Source organism: Montipora foliosa, chromosome 1 (genome assembly GCF_036669935.1).
Source record: "Montipora foliosa isolate CH-2021 chromosome 1, ASM3666993v2, whole genome shotgun sequence".
Classification (NCBI taxonomy): Eukaryota; Metazoa; Cnidaria; class Anthozoa; order Scleractinia; family Acroporidae; genus Montipora; species Montipora foliosa.
Window position 1 is genome coordinate 13,617,121 of NC_090869.1, and position 25,882 is coordinate 13,643,002.

General features: G+C 39.7%; 2 protein-coding genes across 2 annotated transcripts in view; both read left to right on the top strand.

Annotated features, from left to right (window-relative positions):
• Positions 1–595: 595 nt before the first annotated feature.
• Positions 596–14,159, top strand: LOC137975096 (tripartite motif-containing protein 3-like). Its single transcript, XM_068822154.1, has 3 exons — positions 596–740; positions 10,075–10,275; positions 11,437–14,159. The coding sequence occupies exons 2-3, from the start codon at positions 10,087–10,089 to the stop codon at positions 12,898–12,900; spliced, it is 1,653 nt and encodes a 550-aa protein (XP_068678255.1). The 5' UTR covers positions 596–740; positions 10,075–10,086; the 3' UTR covers positions 12,901–14,159.
• Positions 14,160–15,213: 1,054 nt separating this feature from the next.
• Positions 15,214–25,882, top strand: part of LOC137975104 (contactin-associated protein 1-like) — a 22,086-nt gene continuing 11,417 nt past the window's right edge. The window contains exon 1 of the mRNA XM_068822174.1: positions 15,214–15,410. Coding sequence (XP_068678275.1) covers positions 15,401–15,410 — 10 coding nt within the window. The 5' untranslated portion in view covers positions 15,214–15,400. The remainder of the gene's footprint in view (positions 15,411–25,882) is intronic.

Sequence of the window (25,882 nt, forward strand, 5' to 3'; positions counted from 1 at the left end):
AAAAGAGAGCGAAGAACACGGTCGCCGTCGATTAAAACCGTTAAGATTCAGGGGCACCCAACGAGAACATAGCTCAAAACCACTTAAACAGAGCATTTTTAAACGTATTTTAGTATTTAAACGGTAGATATAGGCATATTTTTATCCCCTGAAAATTTTTCATCTGTTCGGATTTCCTAGCTGAAAGTCTGGTGATCCGAAAATTATAGGGTTCAAAACTTACCTTTTCGAAATTTTCAGCCAGAAAAAGGGCTCCCGAAAATTCTAGATGACCTTTTTAGGGTAAAAATCCGTTAAAAATGGGCAATTATACCATTTTTCAGATATTCGAAAATCCTAGGAGAGGCAGGCAAGTAAGAAATTTTACAACAAATGTTCCGAAAATTCTAGATCTCAAATTGTCTTCCGAAGAGATATTTTCCGAAAATTGACGTTGGGTGCCCCTGAAGATTGAGGCGAACATTATGCCTCATTTCCTTCGTGACTTTCGGTTGTCTGAGTCACTTGGAGGATGTATAATTTCATGACGTCATTAGTGCAAACGCCAATGACCATTGCCGTCACGTGATCAATATCACCGCTGTTTCAGGACATCGGAGCCTCTCTCACCGACGAGTGCAGAGTTCGTATGGTGTTTTGGTTGTTGGGTCTTTACCAGTAGCTCGCACGTTCACGGCTTTTCAGTGGATTTTCATTGTAGGTCAAAACTTGGCTGCCTTTGTGAACAAGAAACAAGCAAGGTAAAGAGAAAAACCTGATGCAATTTGATTCCTATATAGGACTTGTTTTTTCGTACGGTGTGATACTAAACTGAGTTAGTTTAAGCATATGGCTTTGAATGTCTATCCTCTGTTTTGTAATTATGATGACGACAGCGATTCAATTACGTTATTGTATTTCACTGAGGACTCGCTTTTAACAAACTGAACAAACTGGACCGATATGTTGTAACGTTGCGTCGGGAAATTTGGGCAGATTTCAATTCCGACGATCAGCGCAACGATAGCGCATAAGATATAGAATCGCTGACAGTCGTCGCGGTGATAAATGTTTTTATTATGCAAGCTGACATATTTTCGTAGACAGGTATGTGTACAGCACCCCAGAAATGTCACTGCGATCTATAAATAGTTACAAAGCCGATTAAGCGGCAAACTCTAAATTTCACGCACTCATTTCAGCTCATTTGCAAACTATATAGGTTGCCTGCGGCAAACTAGTTAATTGCTTAAGATTGCTGCTTTACATTTTCACAATTCAATTCGTTATCACCCGTGACCAATAAGTCAATGCAAGCAATGCCCGGAACTCAAGATGTACAGTCTGCAAGATTTTGATACTATCTAATCAGTGAGGGAAAAAGAATCGGAATAACATTACGGTAGTTGGTCGCGATCGTACATTGTTAAACTTGTTTACAAAACCAATCTTGCAGTCAGTCTAAGTTTGCATACAATTAACGTCACTTTAAAGGTGAATTGAAAATACATCACTTCGAGTAACGTCTACATCCATGTTTTCCATTGCTTAGAGGTACAAGACACAAGAAGTTTATACAGATACACAGGCACCATTCCCTTTAATACTGAACTTTTTTGTCAAAATTGCCGTCATACTTGAAAGCTTTTCAAGGGGAAACAATGTTTCCTGGCTCACAATTCTCTAAATATGCACATATAGCAACGTTGAAATTCTGTTGAAAGACAACATTTTTGGCCCTGAGGCTGACGCACATTGAATTGAAAACAATGAAAGGATGGGAATACTACTACTACTACTACTACTACTACTACTACTACTACTACTACTACTACTACTACTACTACTACTACTACTGCTACTGCTACTGCTACTGCTACTGCTACTGCTACTGCTACTGCTACTGCTACTGCTACTGCTACTGCTACTGCTACTGCTACTGCTACTGCTACTGTTACTCCTACTACTACTACTACTACTACTACTACTACTACTACTACTACTACTACTACTACTACTACTACTAGAAATATTTATTTATATGTATTTATTTGTACATAATTTACGGAAATATTAAAAAGTGAAAGTTGGAAGCACTATACAACATTGAAAAGAATTGTAATTCATAAGAATACAGTCACTGTGTGAATAACGATTTCATTCCTTGTGGCTCAGACGTGATCAAATAGCTCTTACAGGCAGTACTATACAGTGTTTTAGAATTAACAAAAACATGGAGGAAGAAAATTTCAATTTAAAAGGAAAAAAACCCTGACAGAAAAAAAAATGGTAGTAATAATAATAAAAAAAGTAGTAAATAAATAAATATGCATAAAGCTGCATCCTGCAGAGATCAAATAATAATAATAATAATAATAATAATAATAATAATAATAATAATAATTTTATTTCAAAAATGCCTTTAATAATTCAAAACTGTTTACGAAAGGTCAATATATAAAAATCACAATATCTTTCAAATACATATATCAGAATCAGATAGTACTTAAAGAAACCTATTTATAATTAATTAAGAATGCGTAAAAAAAAAAAGGAAAAAAAGAAGACGTAACCCGACAAAACATTTTAAAGCGTATCGATCCCTAAATGTCCCTTTAAAAACTTCAATAAATAGCTCCTTCAGTGTTCTCAATTTCTATATCAGTATTGCGAAAATCCCATGATTTCCTTACAGTGGATCTTAGAGTTCCTCTGAGACAGATGAATGCGGATCTCAGAAGTGCAAAGGAGGTTCTTGCTCGTATCCAAGATATTGTTTTGGCCTAGTCCTCTCCTTTGTTGATAGCAATCAACTCTGCTAGTCTGCTCTGGTAGTTCAAGCAACCTTTCCCATCCCACCAGTTGTTGTAAAACAAGAGAGACCTGGGATCCGTGGTGAGTTGTTGTAACCCGCTCCCAAGGTCTATTAACCAAGCCGAATATCCTGCCCGAGTCTATAAGGAATAATAATAATGATGGTGATGATGATGAGGGTCATGGACAAGAAGAAGGAACAATGGCGGCGGAGTAAGTGTGACGTGTGTGCAACAACATCGTCACGCAATTCCAATGTGCGACCGTCACCGCCAAAAATACGAAGTATGTCAAAGGAATATAGCAATGTCAATTGGTTCATTGGCGCAGTGCAGAAGAGACTAAATGAGTTAGAAATGATGCAGCCTAAAGACAAGTACTCGTGTTGCCTTTTGTCAAATGGTTCACTCAAAAAGTAAACGAACTAGGAAGATATTAATTTGTCTAGTCATTTCTGTTAAAACGGAAGGGACTAACTAAAACCGTTCTATGGAAATAAAGATCGGTTCATCTTCCAAACACGAACTGGTATAGTGTGTCACCAAACGGTCCGGTGTGATGTTAATAAATGGCTTATCTTAACTTGACGTGGTTCAGTCCATCGATGTTCAGTGTAATATGAATCGCTTTAACGACAGGTCAATTGATTTAGTGTATTACAAATGCTTTATCGAAACAACAAATGACTCATATGGTATGAATATAAATCCACCTAACATGAAGTGGTTTAAAATTATGCAAAGGACAAATGGTTTACAATGATGTGAAATGAATTAAAGAAAAAAAAAACACAAGTGGTTCAAAGTATCGGCAAATGATTCAATGTAATCTGAAACGGTTTAACAAACGGACGATTGATTTAGCGTAATCACAAATGGCCCACAGTCCACTAAGAAGCGAATCGACCTAATATGAAATGGTTTTCCCTAATGCGAAATGAAGTAGAGAAAAGACTAATGGTTTGGGGCGACCACAAACGATTTAACCGTTTGCGTGACATAAAACACTTCGCCGAACTGCCAAAAATACCAATGTGAAATGGAACAGCCAAAAGTCAAATGGAACAGCCAAGTCTAAAATGGAACAGTCCAAACGCAAGTGGGTCACGGTATCGGCAAATGATTCAATGTAATCTGACACGGTTTAACAAATTGACGTTTGATTTAGCGTAATCATAAGCGGCGCAGCGAAACAACAAATGGTCTGAAAGGAACTCAAATGCTACAGTCCACTAAAGAAACGGATCGAACTAAATATGAAATGGTTTATGCAAAGGGAAAACGGTTTTCCCTGATGCGAAATGAAGTAGAGAAAAAACAAATGGTTTGGGGCGACCACAAACGATTTAACCCTTTGCGTGACATACAACACTTCGCCGAACCGCCAAAAATACCAATGTGAAATGGAACAGCCATATGTCGAATGGAACAGCCAAGTCTGAAATGGCACAGTCCATGTGGGGTCTGACGTCAAGATCGGACATCAACTACTTAAAATTTGGCGCGAAAGCAGCTTGTTTACAACCGGGATTTCACCTGCCCTTTGTACATTTCGGTAAGTTTGCTTCTGCTGATTTTCTGTTAAAATTATTTATTGCCTTCATTACAGAGTTTCGTCGTCATGCCAAAGGAAGCATTGGTAAATTAATATTAACAGGAGCTCATGAGCTCCAGATATCAACTGTAGTTAGGATTGAAATGTTTACTCACGCAATTGCAAATGCATCATCGTCTTAGCCGTATCTTTTCTGAAGAGCAAGGAACAGTGGCCTGTTCCTTGTCTGCCAAACAAACAAATGTCCTGCTAAAGGTCGTCTCTGTTGAAAAGGAAAGTATTTTATAATTCACACCGGGAATTGATCATAATGAGAGTGACTACCGAGCACCGCTTCTTAATTACTAATAGCGATGGTAAAAAAAGAAATTCTAAGTGAAGGGCGAAAGGAACATAAGAAATATTTTGGTAGGAGCTCGAGTTCGTTGCCAGCCAACACAAAAGAAAAATAACGATTTAAAAAAGACATCAAAGTAAACAAAACAAAGAAAAATAAACGCACGAATAATAACAAGAAACCTGTGTGCGAGCTACTGCTGCCATTATTACTTCCACGGCTGATGACTTCGAAAACTAACTTAAATGTATAATAAAGAATTATGTGTTATTCACGTTCAGGAATAAGTCACTTTATTAAAAACTGAACTACGGATATCACATTTCCAGCATTTTCATTGGCTCGCCGGACACAGGTTATCAGCTCATATACATGCACTACCAAATATGGTCAATGAACACAGCAGCAAAATACACAGTTTTGCGGCTCCGAGAAAAAATGGCCAAATAAATTCAACATAAAAGAGTTGTGATGTTGGGGTTTTTAATAAAACAATTATTCTACTCGGGCTTGCTGGATATGAAATGATCATAACCAACTCGGCGCTACGCGCCTCGTTGGTTATATATATCATTTCATATCCAGCGCGCCCTCGTAGAATAATTGTTAAATATATCACAGGCTTCCCAAGCTGAAAATACGTCGTGTATGCGACAGCTTGTGTATATAGAGAATTGTATGGGAAAATCACCGATCGTAAAAAAATTGTGTAAATAACTATCTCATTTGAAATAAAGTTGTTGTTGACTGCCTGGTCACAAGTCAACAACGGTCGTGTTGGCAGCGCGTGGTCAAATTCAAATGGACCAATCAGAGTTGAGGCTGAAACCATCTTGCGAGTTTCCGTTGTTGACTGCCCGGTCACAAGCCTCTGAGGAAAGCCGAAGAGGTGAATTTTAAGGCAAAGTTTTCGTTCGTCACGAGTCTTTCGGCAGCCGAAAGACACTTATTTGGAGTGAAATTTATTGGGCTTTATGGAACTGTTGTTTTTATTGCGATTCGGGACTTTTCCTGTTGAGGAGAAAACGATTTGTGGAGTGAGGTCTGGCCGGCGATGGATGGAGTTACCGGCTTTCCTATTATTTCAGTAACGGCCTTCCGGATCACTTCACTAAACGGCGTCAGAAGGGCTCGAAACTCGGCAAAAGAGACAAGTTGGTCACACATTTGAGGTAGGAAAACTTTATTTCAAATGAAATAGTTATTTACACATTTTTTTTACGATCGGTGATTTTCCCATACAATTCTCTATATACACAAGCTGTCGCATACACCACCTATTTTCAGCTTGGGGAGCCTGTGAATATAAATTCCAAATTTTGTTCAGGAATGGAAGGCCTTTTTGGGAAGACAAATTAAAGGATAACAAGTTCAATTAACTTGTTTACTTTGATGTCTTTTTTAAATCGTTATTTTTCTTTTGTGTTGGCTGGCAACGAACTCGAGCTCCTACCAAAATATTTCTTATGTTCCTTTCGCCCTTCACTTAGAATTTCTTTTTTTACCATCGCTATTAGTCATTAAGAAGCGGTGCTCGGTAGTCACTCTCATTATGATCAATTCCCTGTGTGAATTATAAAATACTTTCCTTTTCAACAGAGACGACCTTTAGCAGGACATTTGTTTGTTTGGCAGACAAGGAACAGGCCACTGTTCCTAGCTCTTCAGAAAAGATACGGCTAAGACGATGATGCATTTGCAATTGCGTGTGTAAACATTTCAATCCTAACTACAGTTGATATCTGGAGCTCATGAGCTCCTGTTAATATTAATTTACCAATGCTTCCTTTGGCATGACGACGAAACTCTGTAATGAAGGCAATAAATAATTTTAACAGAAAATCAGCAGAAGCAAACTTACCGAAATGTACAAAGGGCAGGTGAAATCCCGGTTGTAAACAAGCTGCTTTCGCGCCAAATTTTAAGTAGTTGATGTCCGATCTTGACGTCAGACCCCACATGGACTGTGCCATTTCAGACTTGGCTGTTCCATTCGACATTTGGCTGTTCCATTTCACATTGGTATTTTTGGCGGTTCGGCGAAGTGTTGTATGTCACGCAAAGGGTTAAATCGTTTGTGGTCGCCCCAAACCATTTGTTTTTTCTCTACTTCATTTCGCATCAGGGAAAACCGTTTTCCCTTTGCATAAACCATTTCATATTTAGTTCGATCCGTTTCTTTAGTGGACTGTAGCATTTGAGTTCCTTTCAGACCATTTGTTGTTTCGCTGCGCCGCTTATGATTACGCTAAATCAAACGTCAATTTGTTAAACCGTGTCAGATTACATTGAATCATTTGCCGATACCGTGACCCACTTGCGTTTGGACTGTTCCATTTTAGACTTGGCTGTTCCATTTGACATTTGGCTGTTCCATTTCACATTGGTATTTTTGGCGGTTCGGCGAAGTGTTTTATGTCACGCAAAGGGTTAAATCGTTTGTGGTCGCCCCAAACCATTAGTCTTTTCTCTACTTTATTTCGCATTAGGGAAAACCATTTCATATTAGGTCGATTCGTTTCTTAGTGGACTGTGGGCCATTTGTGATTACGCTAAATCAATCGTCCGTTTGTTAAACCGTTTCAGATTACATTGAATCATTTGCCGATACTTTGAACCACTTGTGTTTTTTTTTCTTCAATTCATTTCACATCAAGGTAAACCATTTGTCCTTTGCATAAACCACTTCATGTTAGGTGGATTTATATACAAACCATATGAGTCATTTGTTGTTTCGATAAAGCATTTGTAACTAGATGCTTCTGTGAAGCATACACTGGCTTGCCTGTGGTACGTGCTACAGAAAATCAGAAGGCACTGAATTGTGTGGTATTGAAATACAGCATTCCAGTCTCTGAAGAATAACAAATAAAAGAGAAGCGAGAAACATTGGCTTCTGGGCTGACATGTTGATAATTTTCAAGTTCCCTCACAACTTCTTTTCACCACAAGTGTGCCCTATGAGCATCCGAAAACTTTGTAATACTAAACTTCACTGAAGTCAAGCCCTGTTTCGCGTGGTTAGTGTTGGGATGGGAGACCAAAACAATAAACCCCTCATAAAAAACAGAAACATCTGACCGAAAATACTATTAACGCTAACAAATGCTGATGATGAAAAAGCAAATAAATATTGATACACAGTTTTCAGAAAGAGCAGAAGGAAGTTTCCCGGACGGTTGATCGAGAATAAAATATTTACGACATGAAAACAACATTAATTTTGAACCTTGAATATAGATCGTTTTCACTGTCACGCAATAAAAAAAATAAATCAAAAACTATGCAGTGCAAAACGCTAAGAAATTGTTATCTTATAGAAGATAAAGAAATAAGACACTTGTCCAAGTTTTAGGCCTCTGCGTTTCCCCAAACTTCAGATATTCGTCGAAATGTTTCGCAGGCCGGAAAATAGTGTAAACATCTGGAACTGACTTTGGCTATCTAGGCGACTGATTATCACTACTGAAAAAACAAGCATTTACATAAGCACTTTTCCTAATGCTCTAACTTCTAAAAGGGCTCAAAATCATGAGATAAGTATATATTTTTCAACAAACTTGATCGTAGCTTTGTGTCACGCACCTACATAATCCGGAAATTCAAAATGCTCTGGTTTCCAAACGAAGCACGCTATTGAGCTGTGAAATTGTCAACAGATATAGATATGCCGCCTCTTACGCCTGATGAGGATAAAAACTTTGGTGGATCTTTAGTTTTAGATTTTGGAAGGTGATGACGTCACGTGAAAACGATCTATAGAATATAAAAAGTTACGATCAGCGACAAACATTTTGGGAGATTTTTGCTACGTTCAAGTAAATTGCAAAATCGAAAGTGACATGGCCGGAATTCAGCGGGCGCCGTGAACAGTGAAGCATCTGTGTCAAATGATGGCAAGATACCGGGTTTTTGTAAGTTTCTTTTTCTGTCAAGTGTTATAAAGTTTGACAATGAAATGAGCGAAGTCAAAACAAAGATCACAATCGCCCAACTCTTGTTTATGCAAAGTCAAAATTTACTCTCCAAGACGCGTACGACGTTATTTATCACCAGGTAATTCCATCATTTTGGAAATAGCAGCTACTTTATTATTCATCTGCGTCACAAGTTTTCACTGATTTTGGGCCTCATTTTGTTGAAACTCAAGCACGCTTCCAACAGGCCTGTGAACCCTTCCTGCTTACAGAGCAATACTAAAAAACCTCTCCCATATCACATTTGAACCTTAAGCTCGAAAATTCAATACACAACATGATATTATAATTCACAAAGGCAGAAAATACCACAGAATCCTTTTCCAGCGAAAATTTTATTGAAACAAACAACATATTTGCTCTTAGAGGCGAAAACCTCTTCCTATTTGATTGCGTGCGTGAAGACAAGAAACTCAATTGTGTCAAATTACCATGTACTTCAGGTAAATACTGCTCACTTTGATTTCGTCTCGACAGGCGATAGATTGTTCTCGAAGTCCAGTGCTCGTCGCTTTTGAGATTCCTGCCTATTTTATCCAACTGACTTTCTATTATTGAGCTCCATAAGGGTATATTTTGTTTAAGGATCTACTAAAACGCCATTCGCGTTACATGACTTTCGACGCCATTGCAGGCTAAGTTAATGATTCTACTGTGTCCACCAGAGAAATCTACGCATTTCCACTACCCTCTCGATCCTAAGAAAATACTCGCAGAAGGCTCTATCCACAAAGACACCACTTACCAGGGGAGTGACAGGCAAGACTTTTACCGACACGGAAAAAAAAAAAAAAAAAACTAAAAAAAAACAAAAAAAGAAAACAAACAAACTAAACGCAGACCTTGACTGGGTTTGCCCATAGGCAACCCAGTAATTACACTAAATCAATTGACCTGTCGTTAAAGCGATTCATATTACACTGAACATCGATGGACTGAACCACGTCAAGTTAAGATAAGCCATTTACTAGTAACATCACACCGGAACGTTTGGTGACACACTATACCAGTTCGTGTTTGGAAGATGAACCGATCTTTATTTCCATAGAACGATTTTAGTTAGTCCCTTCCGTTTTAACAGAAATGACTAGACAATTTAATATCTTCCTAGTTCGTTTACTTTTTGAGTGAACCATTTGACAAAAGGCAACACGAGTACTTGTATTTAGGCTGCATCATTTCTAACTCATTTAGTCTCTTCTGCACTGCGCCAATGAACCAATTGGCATTGCTATATTCCTTTGACATACTTCGTATTTTTGGCGGTGACGGCCGCCCATAAATTCCAGCCGACCAGAGATAAGCAAGAAAAATCTATATTTAGGAATGGTTGAAAACAATTAGCAAATTTGCGAGAGGAGAGTAAATGTTAAGTGGTTACATCAAAGGAATTTATATTTCTTTTCAACGCAGAGGTGAACGAAAATGGCTGTTTCCATGCTAATGGAAAGATTAACGAAAAACCTTGAGTGTGCAGTTTGTTTGGACACATACGATGATCCAAGAATGTTAAAATGCCAACATTCCTATTGCAAAAGGTGCCTGGAAAAAATCGTTGTCATAGTTGGCCATACTCAAAAGGTGACATGCCCTGAATGCAGACAGAAAATAAAGGTAACATATATTACTCAGTATCTCTTTTCAGCTTCATTAATTTGACATATTGCCATAAGGATGGTTGCATAAGTTCAATTAGGGTGTTCTACTCCTTATTCAGGCGTGTTTCAGAGAAAAGAATCCTACAAGTTGTTCTTTTTTTGTTATCAGGTTCGATAATCTGGCTTATGCCATCCCCAAACCGTTTGACAAAATCAGCAACCTCGTTGCCAGGGTCTCTTGTCGATGAGGACAATGGAGAGACTGGAAACGAGGTTGCAAAGTCAGTAGTCTTCGGATAATTAATGTTTCAGGTTGAAAAGTTCTTTTAAGGAAAGGCAAGTCCATACCCTCACTCTTGTGAGGAGAAAGGGAGCGGATTGGAGCGGGGAGTAAAGTTTGAATGAAATAAAGGTTGTGGGCCGAAGGCTCATCGTTGGATGTAGACTCAAACACATGTTAGATACATGAAAACTTGAGCCACTAAATTTTCAGTATAAATTATGAATCCACTTTCTGTGTCTTAACGAGAGAAGACTTTTTAAACACTGAGAAAGTTATATTATAATACTTTTGTCTTCCCCAAGCACAAGAAATCGAGAACTTGAGTTTGTTCCAAATCTGCGCCATCTTGAAACGTCATCAAGATACCCAGCATGCCCAGTGCCATCATGCCTAGCACACGGCGGAATTTTTACAGTACCCCTCCTTGCTTAGAGCGCCCAATTCAGACGAAGTCGCTAATTAGACGCATTAAAATCTTTGATTACCACCAATTAACTAAACACATAATTAGTATCCTTTCCCAAACAATAATGGAAACAAATATCGCAAATCAAACAAAACAGGTTTCAGAATCCCAACTAGCAGGAGGAAGACCAGTTGGTTATAGTGTGGTCGAGGAGCTGAACTCGAGGCCACCGAGAAAGAACTCCACTTAGTGGTTGGAGTGGGACTCGAAAACGGGACCTCCGGATCTCAAGTCCAACACCCAAACCACTCAGCCACGCTGCCTCCTTATGTCTCTACTCAACCTCTCTCATCCCCATAAGTCAAAACAAAAGACAGCTAACCGTTAGAAAGTCCATGGACTTGTATTCGGAAAGAAATGTTATCGCCTTAGGGGAAAAATTGAAAATGATTCCAGTCTCTCACAAACAGTTTCTTGTGTTTCACCAGCTTGGATGGACTGGTGTTGCAGGTCTTCCGACCAACTTGCTGATCAACGACCTCTTAAGACTGTCATCAACCAATACTGATAACGCCAGCCCTTCTTGCGATAAGCACAACGACGAATTGATGGAGCTTTATTGTGAGGCCTGCGACGAGCCCATTTGTCATGCCTGCCTGGTGATCGATCATCGTGACCACTCGTACACATCTATCAAAGACGTGTTTCCTGGTAAGAAAAGAGAGATCGTTAAGTTGATGAAAGATGCAAAATCGAAGGTATCTGCTCTCAGGGCTGAAGTTTTTTCTATAGAAGCGGAAGAGAACAAAGTAAGAGAGAATGATGCTGCTGTAAGTCGAGAGATCGACACCTTGATTGATGCCACCATCAATAAACACACTGCGGTTATGGAGCGTGAGAGGCAACGCTTGAAAGAAGAAGTGCATGCAAAATGTAAGCTCCAGTTAAGTAAATTGCATGACCGGAAAGAATCTCTTGCCAAATCCCTAAGTAGCGTAGAAGTTGCCCAACAATCAGTGGACTGCGAGAACAAGGTTAAGTTTCTGCGCTCTAAGAAAGAAATTGCAAGAAATTTAACCGACCTGCATTCCCTCGTGGGAGATTTCCATCCTTGTGAAAATGTCGTGTACGAGCTAGACAGGAAGTCGCTCGGGGAAGAAAAAATGCAAGGAATCGGAAAAATAAAGGCGCAAAGCGAGTATTGTTTAAGCATGGCTGGGGGCGAACCGGGAGTTATTTACACTGGAAGAGTGTGGCAATGGCGTGAATTTGTCCTTACCGTTAACAGTGATGAAGCATCCCACCAGCGAAATGTGTTGGACGATTTCAAGGTGACTATCTTAGCACCGAATAAAGATACGCCCGTGCCTTTCTCGCTGGAGGATAAAGGAAATGGATCTCGCGGTTTCGGTTGGAGACCTGGCGTCAGTGGTGACCACAAGATTTCCATATTTAACGAGAAGCTCTTTGGAGGTGAAGCTCTCTGTAGTCCAGTTATTTGGGAAGTCCTTCCCCCGTTTTATCTTAAAACGTGGGTCTTCTTGCCTAGTATTTTTCACCTTTTCACTGGTGTCCGAAGTTACACATACTTGAGCAATTGTGTGTTTGAAGACGGCCAACATTCATGGGCAGTAAGGATGTTGAGACCTAGCGAAGCCCGGGATTATTCTCACAAAGACATTCAGATTGGAGTAACGCATCCTTTTAGCGATGGTGCGTGGTACTGGCAGAATGCACAGCACATCTCCGCCGGTAACTGTACTGCAAGCTCCATAACGTCTCTTCAACGCTATGATGTGTTCGTTTGCTTCCTCGACTTGTTCAAAAGGCAGTTTACCATATACAACGAGCGAACAAAGGAGTCGGATATTTGGAGGGACATTGATGCCCCCGTCAGACCTCACCTCAGTCCCGACGCTTTTCTTCTTGCATACTTTGAAGTGCAATTTTGAGTGTGAGTGAGGCTCCAGCACTTGGCTATGTAACCTGACTTCTGGCTGTTATACACAAGTGTGGTGTCATTCACGCAGAAACCCTTCAAGCTAATCCTGCCAAGCCGACCACATGCTAGGAAGGTCAGACCACAACACCGGGAACTCTGTGCCCTATATAGCTACTCTTTTCGAATACTGTGTGTCTTTAACGCCCCACAGAGTTAATGAACAAGGGCCGTGAGACGGGACCTCCGCCTTATCGTCCTTATCCGAGCAGACTAGAAACTCTAACCATTTTCAGATGTAGTTACAAAGGCAGCACTTCCTCCTCAGTTATTTAAAGGCCCTGAGTGTCGGTCCGGCCGGGGATACGAACCCCCGACCATTATTCCAATAATGGCTCGTCATCGACGCAAGCAACTTTTCAATGAACCTAAAACTCTAACTTGAGTAATTTGATAATATCAGTTTGTTTTATCGACTATCGACCGCATTTCACAAATAAATAACCAGCACTCCACAAGATTGACTGAACCCAATGGTCAAGTGTAGAATTATCTTGAGACTTCGAAACAAACTCTGTCATTTTGTCTGGCCTCTGTCGGTTCAATGCTGCGGCCAAAACGTTCTTTGAAATGGAGGGTGAAGATTTCTGAGTCGATTCGGACACACCAAGCACTAGCAGTTCTAGCTTGTTTTGACGTTCTCGTTTTTTTTCGCTTGAATTGCGCTGCTTCATCATTCTAATACAATTTTACGACATTTTGAAAAAGTTACAGAAAACAGCAAACATGGCAAACATCTGTCAAAATCGAAAACGTTTAATATTCGATGAATAAGCCTGGAACAGGCTATTTTTCAGTTGAAAGTGTGAAATATTTACCGGGGAATGTGGGAAATATTGTCTAAGAAAAGAAAGAAATGAAATAATGGAAAACAAAATGCCGCCTTGGACTCCCAGAACACCCTGCTTCCCCAGGGACTCCCAGACTTAACCCCCTGCTCCGCCTGGGACACCCAGACCTAACCCCCTGCTTCGTCTTGGACTCCCAGACTTAATTATAACCCCTGGTTCGCCTCGGACTCCCAGACTTAACCCCCTGCTCCGCCTGCATTTTGTGGTGCTTATAGTTCCACCACGTCTTGGCTCTGGCAATCAAGCTTGAAGGGCGCTCTATAATCTATCTATTAACACTGCCATCTTCTTACCAAAGTCTTTTTTGGAAAACTAGAGGCATTATCTTTATGAGCTCCTTCCATTCTGGCCACTTAATAAGAAATTCGAACCGCCCACTCAAAACTGTTATCCATCGATAGAAAACTATATGGTGGCTGTTGAGTGCGAAACACCAAATCTGAAGGCTAAATCCTGGAATGGCAAATTAAACTTAATTCTCGTTGGCACCAACAAACACTCCTGAAACTGTCTTAAAGCATTGTTTTTAATCATCGTACTTTTGGTGCCACTATAAGTTGAATACATGTATGATCATGAGAAACTTTGGTAACCCAGTATAGAATTTTGTTTTTTCATCATTACCCTCAAGGCCATTATCCGAAATTTGTAGGCGTTTAACCTCCTCTTTTAAGTCGTGAATCCGTGCTGTAGCTGTCTTTCAAAAAAAACTCTCTTGCTGTTCAAAATACGCCATGGTTAGTTCTCTCTTAGAGAATTCATCAGCTATGGCTAGTAGTGTCTGGCAGGATTCAAATCACGGGTCTTGTATATCCTGAATCTCCATTAGACCTTGTCCAGCTGAAATAGAAAAGGAGTAAGGTGGAGAAAAAATTAACAGGAATTGATGCTCCTGAGATGCATGTAATCAGGAGAGGTGCCAGGGCAAAATCTGTTTCATAACAAGTAGTTTTAACAATTGACTGAAAAATAACATATGGGAGCATTAGCCCTATGCGTTCTATTGATGAAATTCCTTGTTTGTGATCATTACAGTAAATTCATAAGAATAAGAAAGATATGCCATTGCAAGCAGTTTCCACATACGCAATTGACTCTTTCAAAGTCACTGTAGTTACCCCTCTCGTGTTTACATCAGGCTATGCAAACACAGGAAAAGAGTTTTCTATTGCATTTATAAAATATTTCTCAAAGATAATTCAACAAATGAAGGAAAATGCTGGTTTTTTCACTTTTTGATTGAAACAGATGTTCTTGACACACGCTCATATTTCCTACCAACCAATCAAAACGCGCGTCTGACAATACATTACCAATCAAAATTTGTGAGATGTCACAGCCGCGTTTACATACTCCGACTTCTAAACACAGCTATTGACCAACGAGGGTGCGCGTACTATCCTAATTATTTTATAAAAAGATATAAGCCACAAAGAAGGAGTACCTCCGTTGGAAGTGGCAAGGGGAGCTTGCTTGATCAGTAGAAAACGATTGTAGTGATGAAAACTGCTTTTTTATGGTTCACTTGGGCGGTCGGCCTAGCAACTCTCAACATCCTGTTTGGAAGTTTCGACAGTTAGCTCTTGCGCAAGTCTTTTTCAAATGCAAACCGGTAAGTAAACATCTACCGTTAAAAGTTACTTCGAAAAAAGATTCAGAAAAGCCTTGAGTGAATTCGTAAAATACAAGAAAATCATCTCAAAAAATGAGCCGTTGTAAACGAAGTTCATGCACTTAAATTAATGGCACAAGGAGGCTTGAAAGGGTTTTTCGTTGCTATAGTGTTACTTAGCGAAACTATGCAAGATACCCAAGAAGGATCTGTCATAGTTAAAGAGGTAGTATTATGGGTAATATCCCTTTTATTTCCACCATAAAACTACGATATCAATTTTCAGTGACCGTTTGATTCTTACATTGTATCCGGATCACCGCAGTGGGATAAAAACTGATAAAATTTTAAAAGTAAAAATGAGCCACACTCAGTTATTAAATGCATTCATTTTAATCTTGGCTCGGCGCATAACTAAAACACTTAAGAATGGTTCAGTTCTGCGAGCTAAAACAGCCGTTTTGAAGAATCGTTGGCCATTAATTTTCTTTTTCCATCGGTAAACAGGTCTCCTTTGCTTTCCAGATTTTTACTTACATCCATGACACTGCCCCTTTAACCTTTATTTATACACGGTTGTACAGATTCATCACGCATGAAATATAAAAACGTTAAAAATCTTAAATACATATACTGGGTTTTGCCAAATAGAGTATTATAATTATTCAATCAAGTATCGCCTGTTTTCTATGAAAGCCGTGCCTTACTTGATATTCATTTCCCACCCTGGTCAGAGTTTTTCTCTGTCCTTGTGTGGACCCAGTTCCATCAGTAGGGCTAACGCTTACATGGTTCATATGGGATAGAAATCTAGCACTTCACGTTACACTACACTCTCTCCAGTTAACTCTGATATTCTAATAGCTGTGCAAAAGTGACGGTTTTCAAAAATGTCCGTTTTTTTGTCATCGACAATTCATTTGTATGGCGGCGAGATGCCGATCTTTCATAACAAAAGAAGCAAGTAGCTAAATTAACAAGGAAACTCGGACTTCAAGTTAAAGAAAAGCACAGCCCAAACACTTCGTCCTTCCTCCTTCTAATTCCAAGTCTGAAAATTAAAAATAGTTTTAAGGCATTCACTATGCATTCAATATATATATAATCAAAATGCGCTTAAAAAGATGCCCTTGGCTAGTTAAGGACGTTCGCGCTAATTGTTTGTGCACAACGTTTGCGCAGGTAACGCGACTGTAATATGTCACGCATTATTTCGAGCATTAGTGAAGTTGAGGTTTTAGAACCTTTGCAAAAACCGTGGACGATAAGTCTTGCACAGCGTTGGATCAGAGAAGATCGTGATCAGTGAAAATTGATTTAAAATATTTATGAAAGTCAAGTAGACTACTGCACGACTGATATTCGCGAGGTTTTATCAGTCGTGCACTAGTCTACTTGACTTTCATACAAGTTTTTCAAGCATCAGTCAAAATAACATGGCGACAAAAACGCCGAGGAAAAAATTCCAGGCCGGCAAAAGAATGGCACATTTATTTCCGAATCATCATGAAACTTCAAAGAGAAGTGAGCGGGAGGATGGAAAAGCTCTGGAAAAGGTAGCTTATCGAGTAGACTAGTGGCTGAAAGTTTGGAAAACTCGAGGACGAACCGTTGCGTAAATTTAATGGGGCTGTTTCTTTTTAATGTTTTTATTACCCTATGAACTTAAGTTCAAAGTGAATGCATGTTTTTAAAGTTCTTTTCCTTTACTTTCGTGAAAATTGAGCAGTATTTTCGTCCTCGTCTGCTTGAATAGTGCGGACCTGCGTGGAAACAATCAGCGATTGAATTTCACAAAAAAACACACTCCAGAGGATGAGCATGACGGCAATGGAGAGATATTATACAAAACACCAACCAAATGAAGATGACCCCTGTTTAAAACTTCGTTGCTATGCTCGAGAAAGGTTTTTTTTTCGGTAAAAACCTTTCATCTCTTCAACGATCGATCCTCTCTTGGGTTCCAGTCCTTGCCCGACAGGTCACGCAAAAGCGTGACAAACGAACTTTTCCAAGAGCTTTGCAAAATCACATCGATTTTACTCGTTCAGATCATCGGTGACCCCTATTTTTTTAATCATGAATCACTTACTTTACTTACTATCTACAAAATATGATGAAATGAAAAACTTCTCACCGAAAAAATTATCTTTTTTTTAACATTTTCTTTCCTCGTGCCATCGAATTCTGGTAGTGGTTGCAACGGGTAGAGCTTACGAAAACGCTCGTCGAGGATGAACTCTACTGTTTACCACATCCCTAGCGGCATAAAATTATCCAAAAATCTCACTCCTGAAAACCTATGCACGGAAACTTTCACTCCAACAGTTTATTTTTATGATTTTCGATGGATGAGCAGATGAGGCTACATCTCGCTATTATGACCGATTTCTCGAAATTAAGGCATTTTTCCACTGCCATTTTCTCCGAAACAAAGTCGGTGACCCCCATTTTTTTTTCCATTTTTGGAGTAAGTACTTTATGACCTAACTTTAGGCGAGAAATGAAGAAAATATCACCGTAGGAAGATTTTGGCGCGAACGTCCTTAAATATCCAGATCTAAGAAGCTCGAAAGATATATCTTTTGCTGAGCCTCTCCCTTGCTGGCGTTTCTGCTCCAGTCAGTTCAGAAATATTTGGAATTTCGCCGGTTCTAATTTCCGTTTCGTAAACGGTCTTTGCCATCTTTGACGGTTAGCTTTCAATTAATTGTGAGGGTTTACCTCATTTGAATACTAATTGCAATTGGCCGTTCCGAAATTCAGCAGGAAACTGGGGCGAGTTTCAAATTTTAACTAATCGATGAACTGACACCACCACATGAAAGATCATGTTAAGATTGGTCATTTAACCAAGTATGATGCTTTATGGGTGAACGGAGACCAAGTTATGAACCTTGAAATACGTTTCAAAATCCATACAAACGTCTCTAATTTTGACAAAGCGTCTCCCCAAACCATTTAAACTCGAACATTTTTTTATCAGTTTAGTGACAACTGTAAAATCCCGTCATGTACCTACAATTTGAAAGAAGCTGCGATGAAAGTCGCTTTGTTTGCCCATTTTAAAGAGTATCACGGAAATCAAAAAAATTTAAGAGTTTATATGGTTTTGGGGGACGCTGAATCAAAATTAGAGACGCCTGTATGGATTTTGAACCATGTTTGAAGGTCCATAACTTGGTCTCTGTTCACCCTAAAAGCACCATACTTGGCCAAATGACCAATGTCAACATGATCCTTCATGTGGTAGTGTCAGTTTATCGATTAGTTAAAATTTGAAACTCGCTCCAGTTCCTTGCTGAATTTCGGAACGGCCAATTGATCGGCTTATTATCTCGGTAGTGTAGTGGTTAAGTGCGGTCGATCTTCAGCTGTAGAACTGAGTTCGATATCCCTCACCCAACTTTTTTTAAGTTTTTTGTTGTAAGTTTTTTATTTAAGTTTTTAATTAATCTATGTGACATACTGCTAATCTGGTCCTAGATTAAGTATTTTTTCCCCCATTTGCAAACGACAAATTTAAAAGTGAAAAGTGTTGTCCAAATGTCAACTACCGTTTACGAAATAGAAATTTGATTTGCCGGCCATGCTGCTGAACACTTCATCATTCTCACTCGTGCCCTATAAGGATTGCTCCCGTTGGTCAGTAATAAGGACATGATCAAAATACTTGAAGAAATTTTCCAATGAAAGATCAGTGGAAAATTATGGATTTGGAACTTGCGAGTTTAAATAATTTTTCATAGAGACTCGTGAAGGAGAAAATAGTCTCTTTTACTAGCTTTGACAATAACATTTTAAAGAACGAAATGAACCATATACTGAACTGCAGATATGAAATCAAGTTACCGGCGCAATTTTAGCAATTGCGTAGAGAAGCCTGAAAAATCCAGGACTTCAGTGGGGTTTGAACAGGTGACCTGGTGATACTGGTGCGACGCTCTAACCTACTGAGCTATGAAGCCATTGACGCTGGGAGTTGGTCATTTGTGGGTTCTAATTCGGCGGTCAGGAATGAATCAATAAACGAAGTATGAAATGAATCATATATGATATTAGCATATTTTCTACGGGTATTAAAATTTTCCCACTTTTCAGTTGTCAATAATTGATGTTGTTTCATTGCCAAGGGATTTTTCCCTTAGGCAAAGTGAAGGTTTCCATACTTGAATTTATATTACACGTCAGTTGTCTAGGTTGGGGTGTCACGCAATCAATATATGGCCAACCGGGGTTCAATGCAAAGCCAAGTTAGCTCAAAATAGCGCGGCTAATCATCGAAAATTCTGAAACGAATTGAAAGAGCGTTCCTAAGAATACGTACAGGTAGTCACATGATTGATAAGCACTTGTAAAAGAAAAATCATGTGATTACTTGTTAATTAATGATAGACAGGGAAAATTTTCGAGATAACTTATAGTAATTAAGGAGACGCAATGCATGAGTACCACAGAAAAAAAATTCTACCTTCCATGCAGGACTCTCATTTATATTTTTATTTATTTAGCTTCGCCTAATTAGAATACAATACTAAAAAACATAGAATTATTAGGCAGGGAGACCACTACAGCCTAGCCAATTACAGTAGATCCCTCGTTAATGTACCTTGGGAACCAGAGGGTTTTTTTCTTTGGCGAGATCGCTATGGTCGTGTTGAGGGAAAAAAACCCTCTGGTCACGGCGGTTGAGAACCTCAATTTCATGATTCGTGATTAAGAACACGGTCACTGATTGTTGACTGTTGACAGCTAACAAGACATACTCTCTTTTTATTATGTTATGTCAGCTGTCAACATTGGTAAGCATGGGGACATATGATTGGCAACATAAACTGCGGTAAATTCCACCAAAAAGCTCAAATCGACCCAAAACTCCACTCAGATCAAGGAAAATAGTGCTGCTACATATTTCAATCCTCATATCAGACAAAAATTTAAGATAAGAAATTGAAAAGTGATCGAAACTAGAGAAAAGAAACTAGACGCTTCATGAGCGTAAACTGGGCTGCCTATGTGGTACTGCCTTTGTAATTAAATCCGCAAATGGTTAGACTTTCAAGTCTTCTCGGATAAGGACAATAAGCCGGAGCTCCCGTCTCACAACTAACTTCCATGTTCATTAGTTCCCTGTGGGACGTTAAAGAACCCACACACTATTCGAGAAGAGTAGGGGATGAAGTTCCCGGTGTTGTGGCTGTCCTCTGTGTGTATATGGGTGGGTGGATATAGCAGGTCCACATCAGCTGAATAGCTGCCAAAACGTCAACTTGCTTAAACAAATAAATAACAAACAAGCAAACGTGTTACGCAAAAACAGAAGGCACTGAGTTGGGTGGTATTGAACTGCAGCGTTTCAGTGATTTTTTATTAAAGTGGGGGGAAGGGGTGTCTTCTGGTTTTACCCTCTCCTGAACATTTGACTTGACTTGCGTTAAATGTTAATTACTGCAAATGGAAAGGGGAGCATGGATGGACATAAAGGTACTAGATTGAAACGAATTGCATTCGGGTAATCTTGAAAAAAGTCGGCCCGACGTTTTTCAAAATTGTTACAAATCGTCTGGATAAAGGTCATTTTTTTCTCAGAATCAGTTCGTTTGTGATGTAACGATAATTTTATCGGTAAAGGAATTCCATATTACCATTTTCGAGTTTTAAACTCCTGATTAAGTAAAGATTTTCTCGAAACACCCTAAAATTACGTGACTTAGCCCTTTAAGTGAAATAGTCTGCAAAAAAACTAACTGCAACTTGCTCTGACGGACTTTTTCCTGCATGTCATGCATTTCTAGAGTTGCACTGAGCAAACGTTTATGCCACAGACTAAGGAAGGACTCAATATGTTGTTTCTGCTTCATAATTTCTTTTCTTTTCAGTCTAATCTGATGACAGGTCAAGTCTTTTTGTGGTTTACGTTCGCACCAAATGGTATCGCACTTTTATTCCTCGGGGTTTAATTCTTGCGTATTTTGCGGATGTACTTGAACCGCAAAAATAACTTCCAGCAGAAACAAACACTAGCAAAATTAAAAACCGTAAAAATGTACACTGAGGAAGGACTGAACTGGTGCACGTGATCAACTTGTGCCAAGGTTCTTCTTTACAACGAATGGACAATGTTAATCGTTCGTCCCTTTTGAGGTTTGTGCCTACTAATTCAAAGGTATTTTTGTGCGGTTTACTGAATATGCGGGAAAAGCAAATCTTAACAAGTGTTATTGAAATCCAAAAAGAAAATTGGGGGTAACCCCGCATTTTTCGAAGATAATTAATCAAAAATATTTGTAAAAGGCTTAAAATACAAAACAATGTATGGCGTTCTTTTCCAAATTGAAGTTTTATTACCTCTGAAAAGTGCATGGTTACCCCTAATTTTCTTTTAGATACCAACAGCACTTGCTAAGTTCTGTTTTCTCCGAATAGTTTTAAACCGCGCAAAAATAATTACCCCAGTATTAATAAGCACCCCCCCTCCCCCCATAGGAAAACCGAGTATCTCGAGATGCGCAGAACCTATGCGCAATAACAATGGTAGGCACCGTCCTTAATTAAGAGTTACACAACGTACCTTTTAGCCAAGAAACTTGCGTCTTTCGTTTTTTTTTAATTTTGTTGTAATATTAACTGAAAATTTATATTTTAAGTGAAGGTATGATCCTCGCAGTTATGAACGCAATTTCTGCGTAAAGAAGCCTGAAAAATTCAGGACGTCAACGGGGTTTGAACCCGTGACTTCGCGATACCGGTGTGACGCTCTAACCAACTGAGCTATGAAGCCACTGACATTGGGAGCTGGTCATTTGTAGGTTCTAATGTTCCCGTGATGAATGAATCAACGATGAAATTATATTCGAAATGGATCATATATGAACTGCGGATATGAAATCAAGTGAAGCTATGATCCTCGCGGTTACGAACGCAATTTTTGCAATTGCGTAAAGAGGCCTGAAAAATTCAGGACTTCAACGGGGTTTGAACCCGTTACCTCGCGATGCCGGTGTGACGCTCTAACCAAGTGAGCTATGAAGCCACTGACATTGGGAGCTGGTCATTTGTGGGTTCTAATGTGCCCGTGATGAATGAATCAACGATGAAATTATATATGAAATAGATCATACATGAACTGCTGATATAAAATCAAGTGAAGCTATGATCCTCGCAGTTATGATCCAATCAATTATCATTAACTCGGTCTTAGCCACATTTAAACTCAACCTATAAGCTCTCAGCCAACAGTTAAGGTTACTGAGTTCAGGAGGTATTGCTAGTTTAAGGTCTGTTAAAGGTTTTGCAGTTAGGGTTATATTGGTATCGTCAGGGAGCATTCTCATGGAACCCTCCGAGAGGCAGTCATAATTATATTTATGACACGTATAAGGCTAAATATGACCGCAACGGCTCTCGCACGATCGAAATGCGGCAATTCAAAAACTTTCAAAAAGATAAGTTCTTAAATGACGAAATATGTGCTGTTGTCTCACGCAAAAGATTGCAGTTAACATCACCAAGTAGATACAACTCCTTATTTTAAGCGTCAATTTTGTCTACCAATTTCTCAAACTCGATTTTGTAAATATGTCTGTTAGTGAGGTACAGCAATACTAGCTGCCATTTTTAACTTACTAGGGATCTTTTCAAGGCCAGTGGCTTTCTATTCCGTGAGCTAAGCTCGTTAATGAGATCCCAAGTTTTACGTGGATTGCCTTTGCTAGTTTTCAAGTTTTCAGAAAAAAATATCGTTTTTTAGCAAGTTTAGTTGCATCAATCACCTGGTTCCGAGCCCGTTTAAACTGCTGCCACATGGCATGATCATTTGTAGAGATCGCATTCTTTTTAAGAAAATCTCTTCTACACATTCTGAGCAATAATTCACTAGTTATCCACGTAGACCGCTTGATACGAATTCTTTTTATTTAATTAAGAGGCGCGTGTTTGTCCATGCAGCTGAGAAACAGGTTTTTACATTCTTGCCACATATCACTTGGATCAGAGTACGAACTAACATTCCTCCATGGCATTTGCTCGAGATCATTTAAGAATTTATCAATATGGGACAGCAGACTATTTATATTTAGGGAAGCAATAGCCAAGCCTCACCCCAAAACACTAGTATAGTTAAACTTACCCCGGTTATCGCTCGTGCAGGCATCAGGCAAATCGGATTCCCAGACGGCAATATTCTAATCTAAACGCAAATAATTTGTAAATTCCGGGGAAGACGTGATGCTCCAGATTTGTTTAGGTGAAGACCACTGCATTTCAAGTGGTAGTTGCCTAAAATGTTAGAATGGTCAACAAATCCCCAGCTGTTTTTTCTGCAGGATTCCTCGAGTATTTTGTTCACGCCAGTTATTGTACAAGCCAAAGCCTCGTCATCAGATCTACAAACCAGACTGGATAGCGCGATCTTTGATGAAGATTTAGAGCTAGCCATTCTGGCTTAGTCGATAATTTCTTCCGCACATGTACGGGGAGTGTCGCAGGATCTTAGACTGTTGGTTCCCACGTGAATAGTTATCTCGTCTGGGTTTCTGCGAAGCAGTGGTTTAATATTATCTTTCATATCCAGCGTTGTACAGCCTGGGAAGGATGAAACTTTTACTCGCGAGTCTCCAGACATTTTATGGCCTTGGAGTTGCTTGAGAATAGAATCTCCGGGTATAATAATTTCCTTTCTACGGATCGATTAAATTTGCTCGGGTTCACTTGGCGACTCCATTGTCCCAGATCGGTTACCCTTAGGCGTTGTGATCTTCTTCGAGCAAAAGGTTCTTCTGCTGTTGTTATCTTCCCTGTTTGTATTGCAGCTGATTTCATGTCTGATATCCACTTGCGTATCGTCACTGAGTGGCTTAAAACTGTTTCGGGTTACAATGTTATTGGTAATTCCATTCCGTTGACTACGATCGGCACTTTCAACTTTCATACCGGAATATTTTCCACTTGATGCAAGCACTGATCGGCCTTCTGGTGATATTGCTTTCCTTCACTCTTTTCCTGTATTATAATATTTAGCGCCAGCCGGAGGGAGTCATTTTCCTGCGCCAAGGAAGCTGCACGGTTCTCAAGAGACAAACATTTTCCCTCCAAATCGTCTACTACTTTATCTTTTTTGCATATTGTCCTAAGCAGTTGTTCGCACTTTTCTTTGTAATCGAGGAGCTCTGTCCTTAGAGAATTAGCTTCGACCTTTTTTTGGAGGATCAGCAAATCGAGTTTCATGCTTTCTATTTCAGCAACTAACTCAGCCAATTCGAGGCTCGATCGCTCTTGTGAAGTGTTCCTTGGCTTCGCTTCGGCGGCCGATGTTTGTTAATTGTTGTTGTTGGCTTTAAACACTGTTGAAGGCGAAGTTAAACGCTCAATCGATGGAGAAGAATCCAAATTCAAAGAGTTACTTTTCGCACCCGGCTTTTTCCGGACTAAAGAGGACCATCTCGCCCTTGAAGAGAAAGAGTAAGCTGCTTTCTGCTATACCATGTTTATTACAAGGTTGTTGTTGTCATTTTTAAATTGTTTCGAGTTTTCGCCGGGCGACGACCACTTTCCTTGTTGCTGCAGATCCTTTTCAACAAATTTCTTTAAGGCTTCTGAGTCACTTGTCCACGTTAGCCGTTCACCGTTTAGCTGAAGGTATTGTAGATTGATGCTGTCAAAATTTAACGGTCAGTGGTCAGTATCAGCCGACAAAACGGTTCTATCATCAAAGCAGTTGGGTTCTCGATCGTCCACCATGTCCGTCTTCATTCGCGGAAAATCCGAGTATCGGTGGACTGTCGGTGTGCAATTCGGTGTGCAGGTTTTTGTTATTGGTCGACTGCGGGACAACCGGGAGCAATGGTTTCATCCTTGCATCTGGTTGGGGCCAAGTTTTGTGCGATTGATTCCTTTTAACAGCTATAAATTTGAGGAGCGGCGATGATACATTTTGAAGCTGAAAAAAGAAAAGATTGTCCCTCGCCTACACCATGTCCCTAGATCCCAGTGCTCTTCGGTTTGCTTGGACTTTGGACTTGAATCTCACTTTCATTCAGACGCCAGATGTCAAACGCGTCATATTGGTAATTACAAAAGGGACAAATGGTAACTTAGCAATCACGCGTGCCCTCAGTATTACCAATCAAAAACGAACCAATCATATTGATTTGCGTGTCTGTAAAAATATCAACCAATCCGAGCTTGAGGGTCAGATCCTGACCCTGGCGTCTGAGTGGAAGTGGGATACAAGTCCAAGATAACCTGAGGTTTTTCTGATCTCGCCGCTTTGTGACTCGTCTTCCCTGCTTCGCGGCTCTCTCGCGGCTCTCTCGCGGCACAAGAAAAACCTCTGGGACCAGGGTAACTGGATGCGGTAAATCTCTGATATATCAACTTGTGCCGAAAGTTTATTCGTATTTGCATGATCGTGGTGTCACCATGCATACGGTGAGAGCTACTGAAATTTAAATTGACCAATCAGAATTCAGCTA

What these genes read in the sequence shown, in the direction of transcription:
- LOC137975096 (XM_068822154.1), top strand. Translation starts at nt 10,087, where the DNA reads ATGGCTGTTTCCATGCTAATGGAAAGATTAACGAAAAACCTTGAGTGT. An exon ending in AATGCAGACAGAAAATAAAG is followed by an intron (nt 10,276 to 11,436) that starts GTAACATATATT and finishes GTGTTTCACCAG; the next exon opens with CTTGGATGGACTGGTGTTGC.